This window comes from Nematostella vectensis, chromosome 2, assembly GCF_932526225.1.
Source record: "Nematostella vectensis chromosome 2, jaNemVect1.1, whole genome shotgun sequence".
Taxonomy (NCBI): Eukaryota; Metazoa; Cnidaria; class Anthozoa; order Actiniaria; family Edwardsiidae; genus Nematostella; species Nematostella vectensis.
This window is the reverse complement of record NC_064035.1, coordinates 10,582,314-10,596,771: the sequence shown is the minus strand read 5'-3', so window position 1 is coordinate 10,596,771 and position 14,458 is coordinate 10,582,314. Positions and strand designations below refer to the sequence as shown.

The window sequence follows — 14,458 nt, the reverse complement described above, 5'->3', positions numbered from 1 at the left end:
GTCTTCGCTTTAATTAACACCGCCAAAAACAGGTGCGCTACCTTGCTGAAGATGGGGTAGTGGGGTCAGTCATAGATAATACGGGAAAAGTGGAATATTATTTAGCAATCCTTTGATAAGAAATGGCCAACGTTTTGGCATTCTAGCGGGAGGCTGCGAACCTCGGGCCCGCGTAACTACACGCCTGAGATAGCACACGCACCTCTAACAATGATATGGTTATGTAAACGTTAGTCGTTCCACCAAATTAGACACTTGTACCTCCTTCATGCACTTGTGCGTGCAAATAGCTTACACACACGTGAACCTGCCGGCTTCGCAGAGCAAGCACTTCAAGATAAAAGTTTATTGAAAGCTGCTTTAAGCATACTGTTTATAATCTAGCTCTAGAGTCACTTTGAGGCGGTATGATGCCACCGTTATTGTCAATAGAATGGACTCAGGTTTATGTATATATAGTACAATAACTTGAAGCAAGATAGACAAACTGGAAAAACACAACACGAAGAAAAGGAAAAAATGGCTATCTATAAGGTAAGAATCTGGATACTTGAATATACTGGCCCAAAAAAACTAAAGTTTCCTGGCAGGCGTAAACAGATAGAACTTAATGGACAATTAAGGCGTGAAATTCTATCCATTCTTAATTTGAGTTTGAAAAATTAATGAGAAGGTTTATAAAAGCATTTGGCATTAACCAACGTAGGCATTGCAATTAATCTACCAAAGTACTCGCTCACTATGTCTAATCTTTGCCTGAGACGATGTTTTGCTGTTTCAAAGGCTGCAGTGTTTTCAGCAGCGATCGCCATTCTGCTGTCAAGTGTCATGGGAACGCCGCTAGTGGATTCCAAATCATCACTAAATGAAATTGGTAATTTTGAAATGGTTAAAAAGGATATCAGAATAGTGAAGGGACAAGATCAAAAGGGATTTTTCATGGAGCAGCACGTCAATAGGTAATACACCATCTAGTCATGATTCCATCATTAGTTCATTCTTAAATTTATCTACTCATTCTCTTTCACCCCATTTCTAATCTTACTTGTGCTTTGGACACAAGTGTACAATGGCAAATGTTATACTGTAGAAAAAAAGGAGTAAGCCATATAAAAGTATTGCTCTGACGAAAATGATATTCTTGTATGTGTTTTATGTTATATATGCCTTGTAAGAAGAATATAATATAAGAATGTAAGAGGCGGAGTTATAAACAGTTTTACTAGTATCTTGTATGTGTCTTTTGTCTTTTGTGTACTTTTACTCTAACATGACTTATTTCAGGCCGACACATCGGGTGCTAAGAGCGCCATCAAACTTGTTCTTGTCGCAAATCCGTCCGAAATTTCCCAACCATATTCCTCCGTGCGCAACAACAGAGCAAACCCTGGACCCGGCAAACTACTTCAACACACCTCACACGTTCGTCCCCGACAGCTACAACAGAGTGGAGTGCAGCGGTCGTGTTGGCGCGCGGGGCCTCCCTGAGTGCGTGTATGGCATCATGGATTGCGTTACCGTATACAAGGACTTGCACTTTATACGAAAGCCTAGCCACGACTGTAGCACGTGGTACGATGACGTCATCCCTAATGTACCATCTGGATGTATGTGCATGTGGCCTAATTAAATTAAGGAAATAGAAAAAGATAAGGAAAATGACTATGTTTAAGAGAGCTTTTGTATTTGTTATTGCCCCACCTTAACTATTTATTTTGTAACTTAATCCTCAGCTTGAAATAAAGTATGGAGTCATAATGCTATGGTAATTTATTTGACATCTCTAAGGAGCTTTTAAAGAAAGAAGGATTGGAAATTATCAATAAAAATGTGACTTTAAGGCTTTGATGCAAGATGACCTATCCACCTGCAAGGCTACGTCCTAAATTAGTCCCGAGAAAAATATATATCTATTTTATTTTCTCATCTCGCATATAAATAACTTTGGTCTTATGAATATATATTTTTATGAACAGACTTATTCGTTACTGTCCAACTCGATTATTCCATTCGGCCTCATATTGCCTCTTTTCTCCGTAAAAACTTAGTTAATCATCTGGCGGTCAAGGCGTTAACTTAGCACCTAATTCCTCAGGATATGTTTTTGTTTCGCCATATACATTCAGAAGAAGGCGAATTACACCGAATAGCAAGTCATATAAAAATAAGTCATTCCAAAGAAGAACGTTTTATTTTTAAATTTGAGAAAAGGATCAGCTAAGGGAAGCTCGGAGGACTGTGCAATAGTCGGGCCCCGAGGGCAGTATTTTAGATTTAAAGTAATGCAGTAAATCAAACTATACTTTTAACTTTTGTGGACCTTATATCCACTTTAATACGTTATTATTAGGGCCAAACATTTTCTGTGTTATAATTTTGAATGGCCATTTTGTCCTGGCATTTTTGCTCGACTCAGCCCTCCAATTCCTTGCGCTCCCTCGACTTTCCTGACTGAGAAGGATCTGTATGATTTTCAACAGTAGCGCGAGCGTCAGAAGGCGTGGGGGAGGGGAAACCTGGTCTAGACTCGTGTTCTAACCTCTTCTAAAAAACGAACAAAACGCATCACCCAGAAAAACGGAGTTTTAAAGTTGTTGATAATTGAGAAATAGTTGTAATAATAAAGGAAAGCATCTATTTGTAGAATAGATAGTAGTAAAAAGGAGAAAAAAACGTCAAGTCAAAGGCTGGTCTTGTAGCGGAGCCGGCCGCGCGCGGAGCTCCATATGTATAGAAATTGGTCATAAACTAGGCGACTCAAAATTTGTGGTCAATGACGTCATGTCACACGCTGTCAGCTGGCTGTACCACTCACGTGACCAGCTCATGCAACTAGGCCAGCTAATTGATTGATCACTCTAAACCAATGACAGACTGGCTCCGACAGGAGGTGGGGGGGGGGCTTGGAAAGCCGGGGGGGGGGGACTAAGCCTATTCTGACTTTCGACATCAAACGATCAACGGAGCACAAGCTGGCAGGGAAGAATTGACGAGAAAAGTGTTTAATAGAGAAAATGCAACTAATTATCCAGTCAAATGGCCGTATGAAAATAAGAATTTGAGGGATACATCTGTCTACTGCTTTGTTCTTACAAGCTTTGAATATCGGCTCGATTTCTTCACCTGGTGCGGTGGTTATAAACTTAATGGTTTAACGAAAAGGCTACAAAACCAGCAGCATTTATCAGGGAATTGTCGAGGCTCTGCACTACTATTCTCATTATGATGTTACAGAGCAAAAATGAAAATAGAAAAGTTTTATTTATGATAAATATATGATAAATACGGAATTGTTCTGCTAAACGAACGAACACCACAAGGCAAACAACATGGACAGTCAAGGTGAGTTCCGCACGAAAATTTCAATTCAAAATAGTGTGAATAGAATATATGAATCGTAACTCCTGTCATATTCCTTTTAAGTATAATTATTCTTGTTTGCAAATATTTCTGATAATAATCCTCAAACAAAACGATTTTTGTCGTTTTACAACTTCTCTGATTTTCCCGGTGTCACTATTCAATCATCTTGCTTCCACTGTGTTTTTGATTGGCTGAGAGATCAATTTCTTGAACGCTGATTGGATGCTATTTAGGCGCGCACTAAAACGGCTTCCCAGTTCTGTTATAATCGTAAAAGAAACTTTTCCTCAATACAAATAAGAAAAATACATCTACAAATCTAGACTTATCTATCTAGCTCAGGTAAGAACGACCTTGACGACTCATGTATACACAGTTGTGTTGGTAAAACTATGTATCATTAAGCTTATTTAATTGAGAATTCATTCGCTATATATTGGCAAATGTGTTAGGAAAAATAAAAAGCATTTCGCAATCATCCTTACAAAGTCTTTCTCTCTTCTTTATCTCCTGCCTATGCTGTTTTTGTCCCAAATTTTATGTTAAATACACAAAAACGTCAAAATGTCTCTCTTTCTTTCTCATACAAAGCCAATATTGATCTGTTGTCTGTTTCTGTTTGGTAAGGATACTAATCTAATCATTTGTTTTCCTCTATGTTTGTCCTCATGTTTTAAGAAAATTAGAAAATTGAAATAATAACGAACGATTTTTTTCTGATTCAGGTGAACTGTTAATACCCAAAAGCCATGATGTGAGACTGTATGAAGACATGGATAATGAGAAGCATATTTAGCAAAATATTTAGCTTTCCTTTCTGCCCTTTAAAATATGTTTTTCCTTTTCAGTCAATCTACATTCTTCCCCTGGGAAAAATATGTTTGGTTGATATTGCCCTACATTTCTGAACCTACATTTCTGCGTCTTTGCCATATCTGTTATTGGATAAAATTACTGTTTACCATTCCCATTTACCCAAAGAGACTCCCATAAATACAGAAGCAATTTCTTTCTCTAAGCATTTTGAACACTCCCTAAGGAAAGGCAGGTAGCATAATTTCTTACCCTTAACACATTGACGCCTCAACCGGCCTGTACCGGCTTTGGGAAGTACCCACAACCCAAAAAATTCATAAATGCAAAATAAACACAACAAGATGAAGATACTCAGGCATCAGTCTAAGGGATAAATGATATTGCAGATATGCATCCAACCAAGGTGTTGGCATCTACTCTTAAGCCAAATAATAGCACAGGTTCTTTGACAAATCTCAAATCAAACAAGGAGAGAAAAGCAGAATCACCCCTCTCAATAAAACGCTCAAAATACCACACAAGGGAGAGAGATCAGCAAACACAGCTCAAGACACAAATAGATACCTTTATTCTGATCCTCCAGGTACATTACCATGGCCTCAAAACACAATGTCCACTCCTTGAAGGATTGTACAACCATGAAGATGTCTTTACGTATTGCAAAGCATTCTGGGAGATCCAGAGGAAAATTCACGAGGGGAGGGCCAGTCAACACTCCTCTCCCCAAAGTCAGATGGTTTTTTATAAGTCTTTTCACCCCGAAGCCAAACAAATCAATTCCAGGTCATACAGACCCAGAATAGCAGTGTAAACAATTTTGGAATCAATTTGGTTTCAGAAAAGACAGCATTTAGGAGAGCTGTGGTGATTCATAAGAAAATTATTTTCTCATCCAGGCAAAGCCAAACAAGAAAAAAACATCATGAATCCACCTTTGCTTGCAAATATCCGTAAGCAAAGCACTCAATTATGCCCCAAAAGACTTCATGATGTCCTGAGACACTCTCCTAATATGCTCATAGCTGTATTTTTGATGAAAAATACAAGCAACCATCAACTTGTGCTGGCTTCAGCACAACGACGAGGGATTAAAAGTGGGGACCTCAAAGCACTGTTGGAAAGCTTGGATACCGCTGGCTAGGTGCAGCTGTGTTTGACTTTGACGGGCTGTATAAAACTCAGAATAGAGGGGGATGTATCTGTTTTCAGTCTGTTTTTTGTAAATTCAGCTCAAAAATAGCCAGGAGTCAATGGGTTAAGATGGGGTCAATGGGTTAAGAACAAACAACCCCATCTGACTATTTTAGGAGGAGCCCTCCCCCCTCAATACATGCTGTCAAATGTGATTTCTCTTTTCTTATCTATGCTAACTTTGTCTGATGTTTTAACTGGGAGGTTAACATTTAAGAATGATATAACTGTGCTGTTAGACTGAAGTAGGAAAAGGATAGTGAATTGAAATATTTGTATTCACAAAGATTAATAGTTGCATCTTTCAGCAATTTAGAACCTGTACCTGTACTGTGTTTAAAAAATGGCTGAAAATTTTACATAGGTATTTTTGGGTGCAAAATGTTGGGCTCTCTTGCCGCAAACATCTGCTGAAGTCTCTTGACCTTTTAAGCTGTACTCAACAAAAAAACTGAGTAATGCTGTACACGACAAGGCATATATGTTAGATTATTTAATTGTAGAAATGTAAAATAGGAAATATCTGTTCAGTATCAGTTGTCTATCAAATGAAGCTACACAGAGCACTGTTAATAAATAAAACTAAAATATCAGCAATATTTTTTTGTTAAGCTGCAAAAGAAGTGGTGATTGGGAGGAGGTCCAGCATTTCATTACGGTGGGAGAAATAGCTGAGATAAAATAAAATCCAGCTTGGACCGTGCATTTTAAACAAGTTACATGTATGAAAAAAGTGTGTGTGTGTGTGGGGGGGGGGGGGGGGGGGGGGGAGTTAAGCATACAGCACTTTAGTCTTTTTAAATCATATAGACTGAGGTGAATGTTATTATTATGGATCTCTTTTTTTATTCTCAAAAGAAATTCTAGTCTAGAAGCTCTGTTCTTCAGGGGGTCATACCCCTAAACTGCCCAAAGATTCCCAATATGAAAATAGGGTAATAAAGCTGGCTCCGCTTTTAGACAGTGCCTAAATCTATATATATCAACAGCTTCATTTACTGCGGTAGACATCAAAGGTTTTTGCAGTAAACACGATATTGTTATAGGTCATCTATTATTTGTCCCAGTAAAATGGTTAAGGAAAAGTGGTCCAAGCGGATTGTAATATAGTTTGATAGTCGTTGGCTTGCTAAGGTGTTCTTTTTCCGTGTTGCTCTTACTCAGATCATAAATTTCTTGACGGGGCGACAATATTCTCCGAACATTGCTGGCTGCCAATACTTTCTGGTTTTAGATGTTGTGTGTTTTCATAAACGCTTTTGGTTTCCTCTGGTTTTGACCTCTATCGTTAACCTGCGGATTTTAATGACTGAAAAGCTACTAGATTTCCTGGATTTGAGTGGTAAAATAACAATATTATCAACTCAAGAGGTTTTGAATACGGCTGAAGAGATAGAGGAGAGAGACAGTTGGGTCATTCGTAATCCTGACTGAAGCAGGAAAAATAAACAAACAGAATTTAGGGAATTATCCTAAATGAGGTAAGATTCTTCTCAGTGCAAGCTTTTGTATTGGCGTATACGAAGTGATCTTTCCAAACCTCCACGTTCACAAATCCATTTTCTTTTATTCATTTATTAAACTCCTACACCATTTAGTCCAATTAGTTAGTCAATGCGATCTTTTGTTAATTTATTAGAAGTGAATCATATAATTTTGTATATTAGATTCGGTGTTCGTTATGGAACGGCTATTTTTGTTAGAGGCCCTTTTGCTCATTTGTTCTTCTCAGTTCTTCTCAGTGCAAGCTTTTGTATTGGCGTATACGAAGTGATCTTTCCAAACCTCCACGTTCACAAATCCATTTTCTTTTATTCATTTATTAATCTCCTACACCATTTAGTCCAATTAGTTAGTCAATGCGATCTTTTGTTAATTTATTAGAAGTGAATCATATAATTTTGTATATTAGATTCGGTGTTCGTTATGGAACGGCTATTTTTGTTAGAGGCCCTTTTGCTCATTTGTTAGAAAGTGACAAAAAGCAACCACTTAATCAGAAAGCGATAGTCGGTTTACCTCAAAGGGAAAAATATGTAAGAGGATTATTGCAAAAAATTTGAATTTATGATTCCAAGACATGAAAGCACTGTCGTTGTGAAATACACAGAGATTCATAGATATTTTCCAGAATATACAGTCCGAGCATTTAACGCTTTATGCAAATACGGTTACATAAATATTCTTCCTGGTAATGTGATAAAATTCCTTGGCATAATCAAATATCTCCTAGTACCAAATATCGCTAATAAGTACTATTATTATTAGTATTACAACCAGACCAGGAAGGATAATTTTCGCTCACAACTCTCGGGGGTGTTAACAACAATTTATTCTAGGGCATCTGAGAACCAAACAATGAACAACTCGACCGACAGTTTGGTCATCGAGCCGCCCTCCAGTTGCAGCGCATGGCATCGTCGAAGCCAACAGTATCATTATTGTCATTGCTTTGGCTGGCAATCTACTGGTTGTAGCCTCATTTATTGCCAACAAAAAGCTACGCAAATCAACAACGACTTACTTCATTGTCAGCCTTGCCGTTTCTGACCTATTCACGGCAGCAGTCGTCGTGCCTTTCGATGTGATACAGATTTTGAGTGACTATTCCTGGAAATATGGAGAGTTCTTGTGCATTCTATGGACCACTCTGTATCTCATGATGGTCCCGACATCCATACTCGGAATCTACTCGCTCTCTCGATTGATCGCTAGGAATTAAGCGACCCCTTGAACCGATTCAAGCAGTCTCCATTCATGACAGGACGCGCTGTGCTGATTATCTCAATTATCTGGATCTACTGTTTACTTTTCTCTTTGATTCCGGTTATGGGCTGGAAGATTTACCCGTCAAACGTAGTGCAAGGCCAGTGCTTATTCAATATGTCGCCTAGTTATAGTCTTCTAAGCCCTGTAGTCAATTTCTTCGTCCCTTTACTAGTTCTTTGTGGGCTCTACATCCAAATTTACCGACTATGCTACAAAACCTCACACAAGCAAGCAAACCAGTGCCAACGCGACCCATGTGGAAATGCGAGTTCACTGCTACCCCGATTTCAACGAAGACCTGGCCAGGCCAATAAGCGCGAATCGCGCACAGAAGAAAAACAGAGAAAACTATTATTCAAAAACACGCGAGCCGTCAAAACAGTTTCGGTGATTGTGTGTTCATTTATCTGCTGTTGGATGCCATTTACAATATATAGTTTTATCAACATTATTTGCCAATCTTGCTACAGCTCCGATTCTTATGCAGAGGGTCTTATACTCCTGACTATGGGGTACCTAAACAGCGCGTTAAACCCGTTTCTCTTCGGTCTTCACAACCGCCATTTCAAAAAAAACTTACAAGGTGTTTCTCAGTGGTATTTGGTCATTGATTACTTTGCGAGCCTGCCGCCATAGCCCACCTCCTCTGGGGGAGCAATGTCAGATACCAGGTTACCGGAGAGATCGGAATGGGTCTGTGCACATCTTTAGAAACATGTCATCAACCAACGATTCACTTGACGAGCTTAGCACCGCAAGCCATAACAATGGGATGTCTTTACCGGATGTATTTGCAGGAGCCCCTGGCAAATAACCATCTACCATGGGTCACACAAATCCTAAACCACAGCGGGTTATCGTTTAATCCGCAGAAGTGTGTGTTCCTTGCTATGGGAAGACGAGGGCGATCTACGATACAAATCATAAACCCCTAAACAATAGGTTATCTCGATGGGTTATTTCGACACGATTATTAAATATGGAAACAATATAATTCCGTTAATAAAACACTGGCTTGTAATCATTGTTATGCAGCAATGGCCTTTTTCAATGATACATTATCATTTCATACGTGCAGCGAAAGTTTCCTATAAAAATATAGTGTTGGCGTATAGCAAGGGTTTCTTACACATTACAGAAGAGTGGTGACGTATAGCGAAGGTGTCCTACATATTACACGAGAGTGGTGGCGTATAGCGAGGGTGTCTTACATATCACACGAGAGTGATGGCGTATAGCGAGGATGTCCTACATATCACACGAAAGTGGTGGCGTATAGCGAGGGTGTCCTACATATCACACGAGAGTGGTGGCGTATAGCGAGGGTGTCCTACATATCACACGAGAGTGGTGGCGTATAGCGAGGGTGTCCTACATATTACACGAGAGTGATGGCGTATAGCGAGGATGTCCTACATATCACACGATAGTGATGGCGTATAGCGAGGGTGTCCGACATATTACACGAGAGTGGTGGCGTATAGCGAGGATGTCTTACAAATCACACGAGAGTGGTGGCGTATAGCGAGGATGTCTTACATATCACACGAGTGTGGTGGCGTATAGCGAGGTTGTCCTACATATCACACGAGAGTGGTCGCGTATAGCGAGGATGCCCTACATAACACACGAGAGTGGTGGCGTATAGCGAGGGTGTCCTAAATATCACACGAGAGTGGTGGCGTATAGCGAGGATGTCCTACATATCACACGATAGTGGTGGGGTATGGCGAGGGTGTCTTACAAATCACACGAGAGCGACGGCGTATACCGAGGGTGTCCTACACATCACACGAGAGTGGTGGCGTATAGCGAGGATGTCTTACATATCACACGAGTGTGGTGGCGTATAGCGAGGTTGTCCTACATATCAAACGATAGTGGTGGCGTATAGCGAGGGTGTCCTACAAATCACACGAGAGCGACGGCGTATACCGAGGGTGTCCTACATATCACACGAGAAGGGTGACGTATAGCGAGGATGTCCTACATATCACACGAGAAGGGTGACGTATAGCGAGGGTGTCCTACTTATTACACGAGAGTGGTCGCGTATAGCGAGGGTGTCCTACATATCACACGATACAAGACGACTCCTTGACCACAGTTTACTATTATCATTGTTGAATATATTTTATTTTTATTGACATTTGTTTCACGAGTGTATCACCACTAAACCTAGAAAGCTCTGCGACACAGTTTTCAACTCATATTGTATGGTTTACCTAATTTCACATTTGATATCAAAGTTATTAAAGCAAAATGACGGTGTTTTCTTTAGTTTACACGTACGACTTCTTACGTTCTTTTCAAGACTGCAGGGATGTCAGAGAGGCTTTTTCATGATGACAATTCAAGTGGCGTCTTTGCTTATTCTTTCCCCACTTTAGCGAGGATGCCCTACAAATCAGCGAGGGTGTCCTACATATCACACGAAAGTGGTGGCGTATAGCGAGGTTGTCCTACATATCACACGAGAGTGGTCGCGTATAGCGAGGGTGTCCTACATATCACACGAGAGTGGTCGCGTATAGCGAGGGTGTCCTACATATCACACGATACAAGACGACTCCTTGACCACAGTTTACTATTATCATTGTTGAATATATTTTATTTTTATTGACATTTGTTTCACGAGTGTATCACCACTAAACCTAGAAAGCTCTGCGACACAGTTTTCAACTCATATTGTATGGTTTACCTAATTTCACATTTGATATCAAAGTTATTAAAGCAAAATGACGGTGTTTTCTTTAGTTTACACGTACGACTTCTTACGTTCTTTTCAAGACTGCAGGGATGTCAGAGAGGCTTTTTCATGATGACAATTCAAGTGGCGTCTTTGCTTATTCTTTCCCCACTTTGTTTAGCCGCTCGCTATTCTTCGTCTTGCCGTTCTTTAGAGGAAAAATCAGGCCACTTTCTTCCTTTCCTGATTCACCTCCCAAGATCACTAGTAGAGGCTGCCGTGGAACTCCATTGACTTCATTAACTGACACAAACTCCTTGTAACTCCGCCCCCCTGTCCCAAGGCCTGTCCGCTCGCAGACTCGGTACAAGGACTTTTCTCAGTCATTGAACGTGCTGCGGGGAGGCTGCTCTGAATCTTTCCATTTCGCTCCAGGGAGCGCTTAGCGAAACAGCCCACTCTACAGCCATCAGCGCTCAAGCTACACATCTCGCAGCTTGCCGCATCTGGGCCACAAGCACTCATACAGGCTTGCCACTACAGCGACCTAGGCAATGGTCGACTTCTCTGCGAAACACTGCTCAGGGTATTCGGCCACAAATTGAGTTGATCCCAAGTAGAAAAGGAAGGAGACATGACATCTGGCAAAGTTTCATTGTGCTGAAAAAGATAATAGAATATATGGAATATTTGTGGGGTTCAGAGCATAGAAAGTTTCAAGTCTTATTAATTATCATGATCGATGCAAAAAGGGAGTGAGCAGTACGATTAATAAACTGCTCATTATCCACGACTGCAAGAAAACTGAAAATAAATTTAAAACACGCTACGCACATTACGAATTACGTAGGGCAAATGCGTTTGATTTTGAAAACGAACAACGGAATAAGACGATTAAAGCGCAATTTGCCAGATATAGTACTCTAGAGGTCCTTTCATTGTATAACTTGATCTAAATTAGATTTCTCCCTCTCTACATGCCACATTAAAATTTTCCCTTAATATGATGATCGGTCCAACAGAATTTCACAGTTATGTAATTGATTGATAGAAAATAAAATAACCGATGAAAACGTTTGGAGAAAAGTTCAACGATAGGTTTTGCTCCAATAAACCATCCATTAACAAACATGCTTTCAAAACTCAACGTCGCCAAAGGTAAAAGCAAGCTTGTATTAAAAATATAAGCACGTCGCTAAGGATAATAGCAGGTGATGCAACACCCTTGGCTGCCGAAAAGTGGTCTCTTTGTTTAGAAAAATGGTCTAATCTTATACTTTTTCAATATGATATATGCTATATGCGCATCCCCCCTCGGCAAATCCTTGCAAAGCGCCTAAAAACCTAAGCGTACCGATGTATGTTTACTCACCACCTCCTAATGTCTTGTAGCTCATGCCTCTGTGAGAAAAGTGAAGTCTTTTAAAGCTTCTTGATCTGCCCCATGATTCGTCAGAATTTTATAAAGGGAACTCATGCGCAACTAGAGGTGGAGTATTATTGGGTGCTTCCTTGAAAATCTCTTCCATAGTGAAACACACTTGTTCATTAACACTTGCTGATACCTTTCGGACTAATTGGGATACATCAACCTATTTTGCCAAGTGTTTTGCATATAGACAGTCACGTATGCCAGTATAGGCGTTTGAACTAACACATAACAAACCAAGTCATCACCAAAGTATCTGTTTGCTTTGCTGGATGACGGAAGTCTTTTCAAAATCACTTGCTAATGCTAAAAAACTCGTGGTGTTTTTTTCGCGCTCTTCAGCTCTGCCTTTCTAGAAATACCAGCGTATCAGCAACGACACACAGTATTATCGAGACGCGGAGGAACCTAGTAAGATAGACCATTGAACATTCTCTTAACCGCCCTTTCAACGTCGCAATGATTCGCAATACATCACATTTGACACCTTTAACACTGTAACAACTGCTATTTTAAGCAAATTATCTTGCAGTGTCTTTATTGCGCAGCTGGTGACAAATGACGAGATTCAAATGAACACAACTTTGAACACTATTCTACACACATCAACCCAATCTTTGGCTATTTTTTCTCTAGTTTTACGTCATAGAATCAAATCAATCAATCAAATCAATGTGAAAACGAGGTGGGCTGGTTTAACTAAACTTATTTTCTTGCATTCCTCGTCCCGAGTTGCATGACGCGCATGACACAAAACAACGGCAAATCGTTTCATTCTCTTCTCCATCTGTGCTCTTCCCATCCAAACACTTAAGCCCACCTGAGTGCTCTGATAGGCCTTTCCTAGAATTGAATAATCGTCATACTTACTAGCATCACAAATAAATCATAAACCTGAAAGGGCAAAGAATTCCAGAGAAGGGATAGGCTTTAAAAATTGGGCTCTATTTAAGCATGCATGAAAAAAATTGTTATTTCAAAGATTTGCGCTCTATCATCACAATTAAATCCTTATTGAAGATTCGCTGTTCCATCACAATTAAATCCTCCGGGAAGTCAGAATCTCCATATGTTTAAAACGAAACATGACATTTGAGTGAAAGGATATCTTATTAAAGGATACTATCCTTTTTCCATGGATTTTTTTGACCGCGCAACCCCGCACCCCCTCAGCAAATCCTTGGGTATACGCGCCTGGGCTAGTCAGCTAGATGTCTACGTCCAGGCTAAAATGCATTCCCCGTTTTGCGTATCACGCAGCTTTGATGAACGCTTCACAGATCTTGCCGCCGCCAACTTCCAAATCTGCCAATGCGCGCGTAGAGCAAATGTTTGTAGCATTCGTTATCATCGAAACACAAAAGTAGAAGGAAATGGACAAGTAAGGGCCAACTGAATAACAGCCTTTTTATAGTTTGTGGATATTTGAAAACGCAAGAATTGTGCCTTCATAGAAGGTATAACTAGAAAGACTACTGAAAAGCTGTAAAAAAAAAAAAAAACTAGATGCGAAGTGGTGTAGACAAGCTATTAATCAACACAAGGTTGATAGTATGTTGTAGGCCTATGGAAACAGAGAAGTTGCGCTGATGTTTTGAGCGTTTCTTCAGAGAAAAAAATGGACCGTGTACAACCTTGTCCTTGTCAACCTTGTGCTGATTTATAGCTTTAAAGATTTAACAACAATAACGAAGACACACAGAAACGAAAACAGCAGACAGTACCTTCCTAAGAGTTATAACTATAAACAGATTACGAGCCATTTAATAAAATAGCTTTGCGTGGTCTGCGGCGAAACAGCCATTGTGCCCTAGTTTGAGGTTCGCCTGTTTTGAACATTTTTAGAATAATAAAAAAAATGAATCTTACATTAAATGGTAATTAAAACAAGAAAGACTACAGTTAAGTTGTAGAACAAGGTGGTTTGCCTGGCGGGTAGAATCGCCTCTGTTTTTAGCATTGTGAAAGAGTAGTTTAGCTAACGCATCGACCATTCGCCCTTCGTCGGCTCCTTATACACAAGCTTTTGTTTACTTGTAAACCCTCCCAGCCTCACAATATCCATTTTTTTTATACCGTTTGCGTATTCCGCATTATTTTTCCTCGTTTTCCCGAGGATTGTGCGATGGATAGCGATGGGTTTCCTTGTTCTATCTGCAGCCATGCGCAAACCATCAGCACGCGCAAGCCATAGGACGGAT

General features: G+C 40.0%; 1 protein-coding gene and 1 long non-coding RNA gene across 3 annotated transcripts; one reads left to right on the top strand and one right to left on the bottom strand.

Annotated features, from left to right (window-relative positions):
- Positions 1-221: 221 nt before the first annotated feature.
- On the top strand, positions 222-1,758 carry LOC116604263. Of its 2 annotated transcripts, XM_032366339.2 has the most exons (3): positions 222-534; positions 784-959; positions 1,285-1,758. In XM_032366339.2, exons 1-3 carry the CDS (start codon positions 520-522, stop codon positions 1,628-1,630), a joined length of 537 nt encoding a protein of 178 aa, XP_032222230.2. In that variant the 5' UTR covers positions 222-519; the 3' UTR covers positions 1,631-1,758. The 2 variants fall into 2 exon arrangements, with proteins under 2 accessions (XP_032222230.2, XP_032222229.2); XM_032366338.2 differs by lacking the exon at positions 222-534 and having other exon boundaries at positions 693-959.
- An 8,964-nt stretch (positions 1,759-10,722) lies between these two features.
- On the bottom strand, positions 10,723-14,386 carry LOC116604272. The gene is made up of 2 exons (XR_004290980.2): positions 12,201-14,386; positions 10,723-11,488 (listed from the first exon to the last, which is right to left on the bottom strand). It is a non-coding gene; the product is annotated as an uncharacterized LOC116604272 (long non-coding RNA).
- Between the last annotated feature and the right edge of the window lie 72 nt (positions 14,387-14,458).

What these genes read in the sequence shown, in the direction of transcription:
- LOC116604263 (XM_032366338.2), top strand. Translation starts at nt 742, where the DNA reads ATGTCTAATCTTTGCCTGAGACGATGTTTTGCTGTTTCAAAGGCTGCA. An exon ending in ATGGAGCAGCACGTCAATAG is followed by an intron (nt 960 to 1,284) that starts GTAATACACCAT and finishes GACTTATTTCAG; the next exon opens with GCCGACACATCGGGTGCTAA.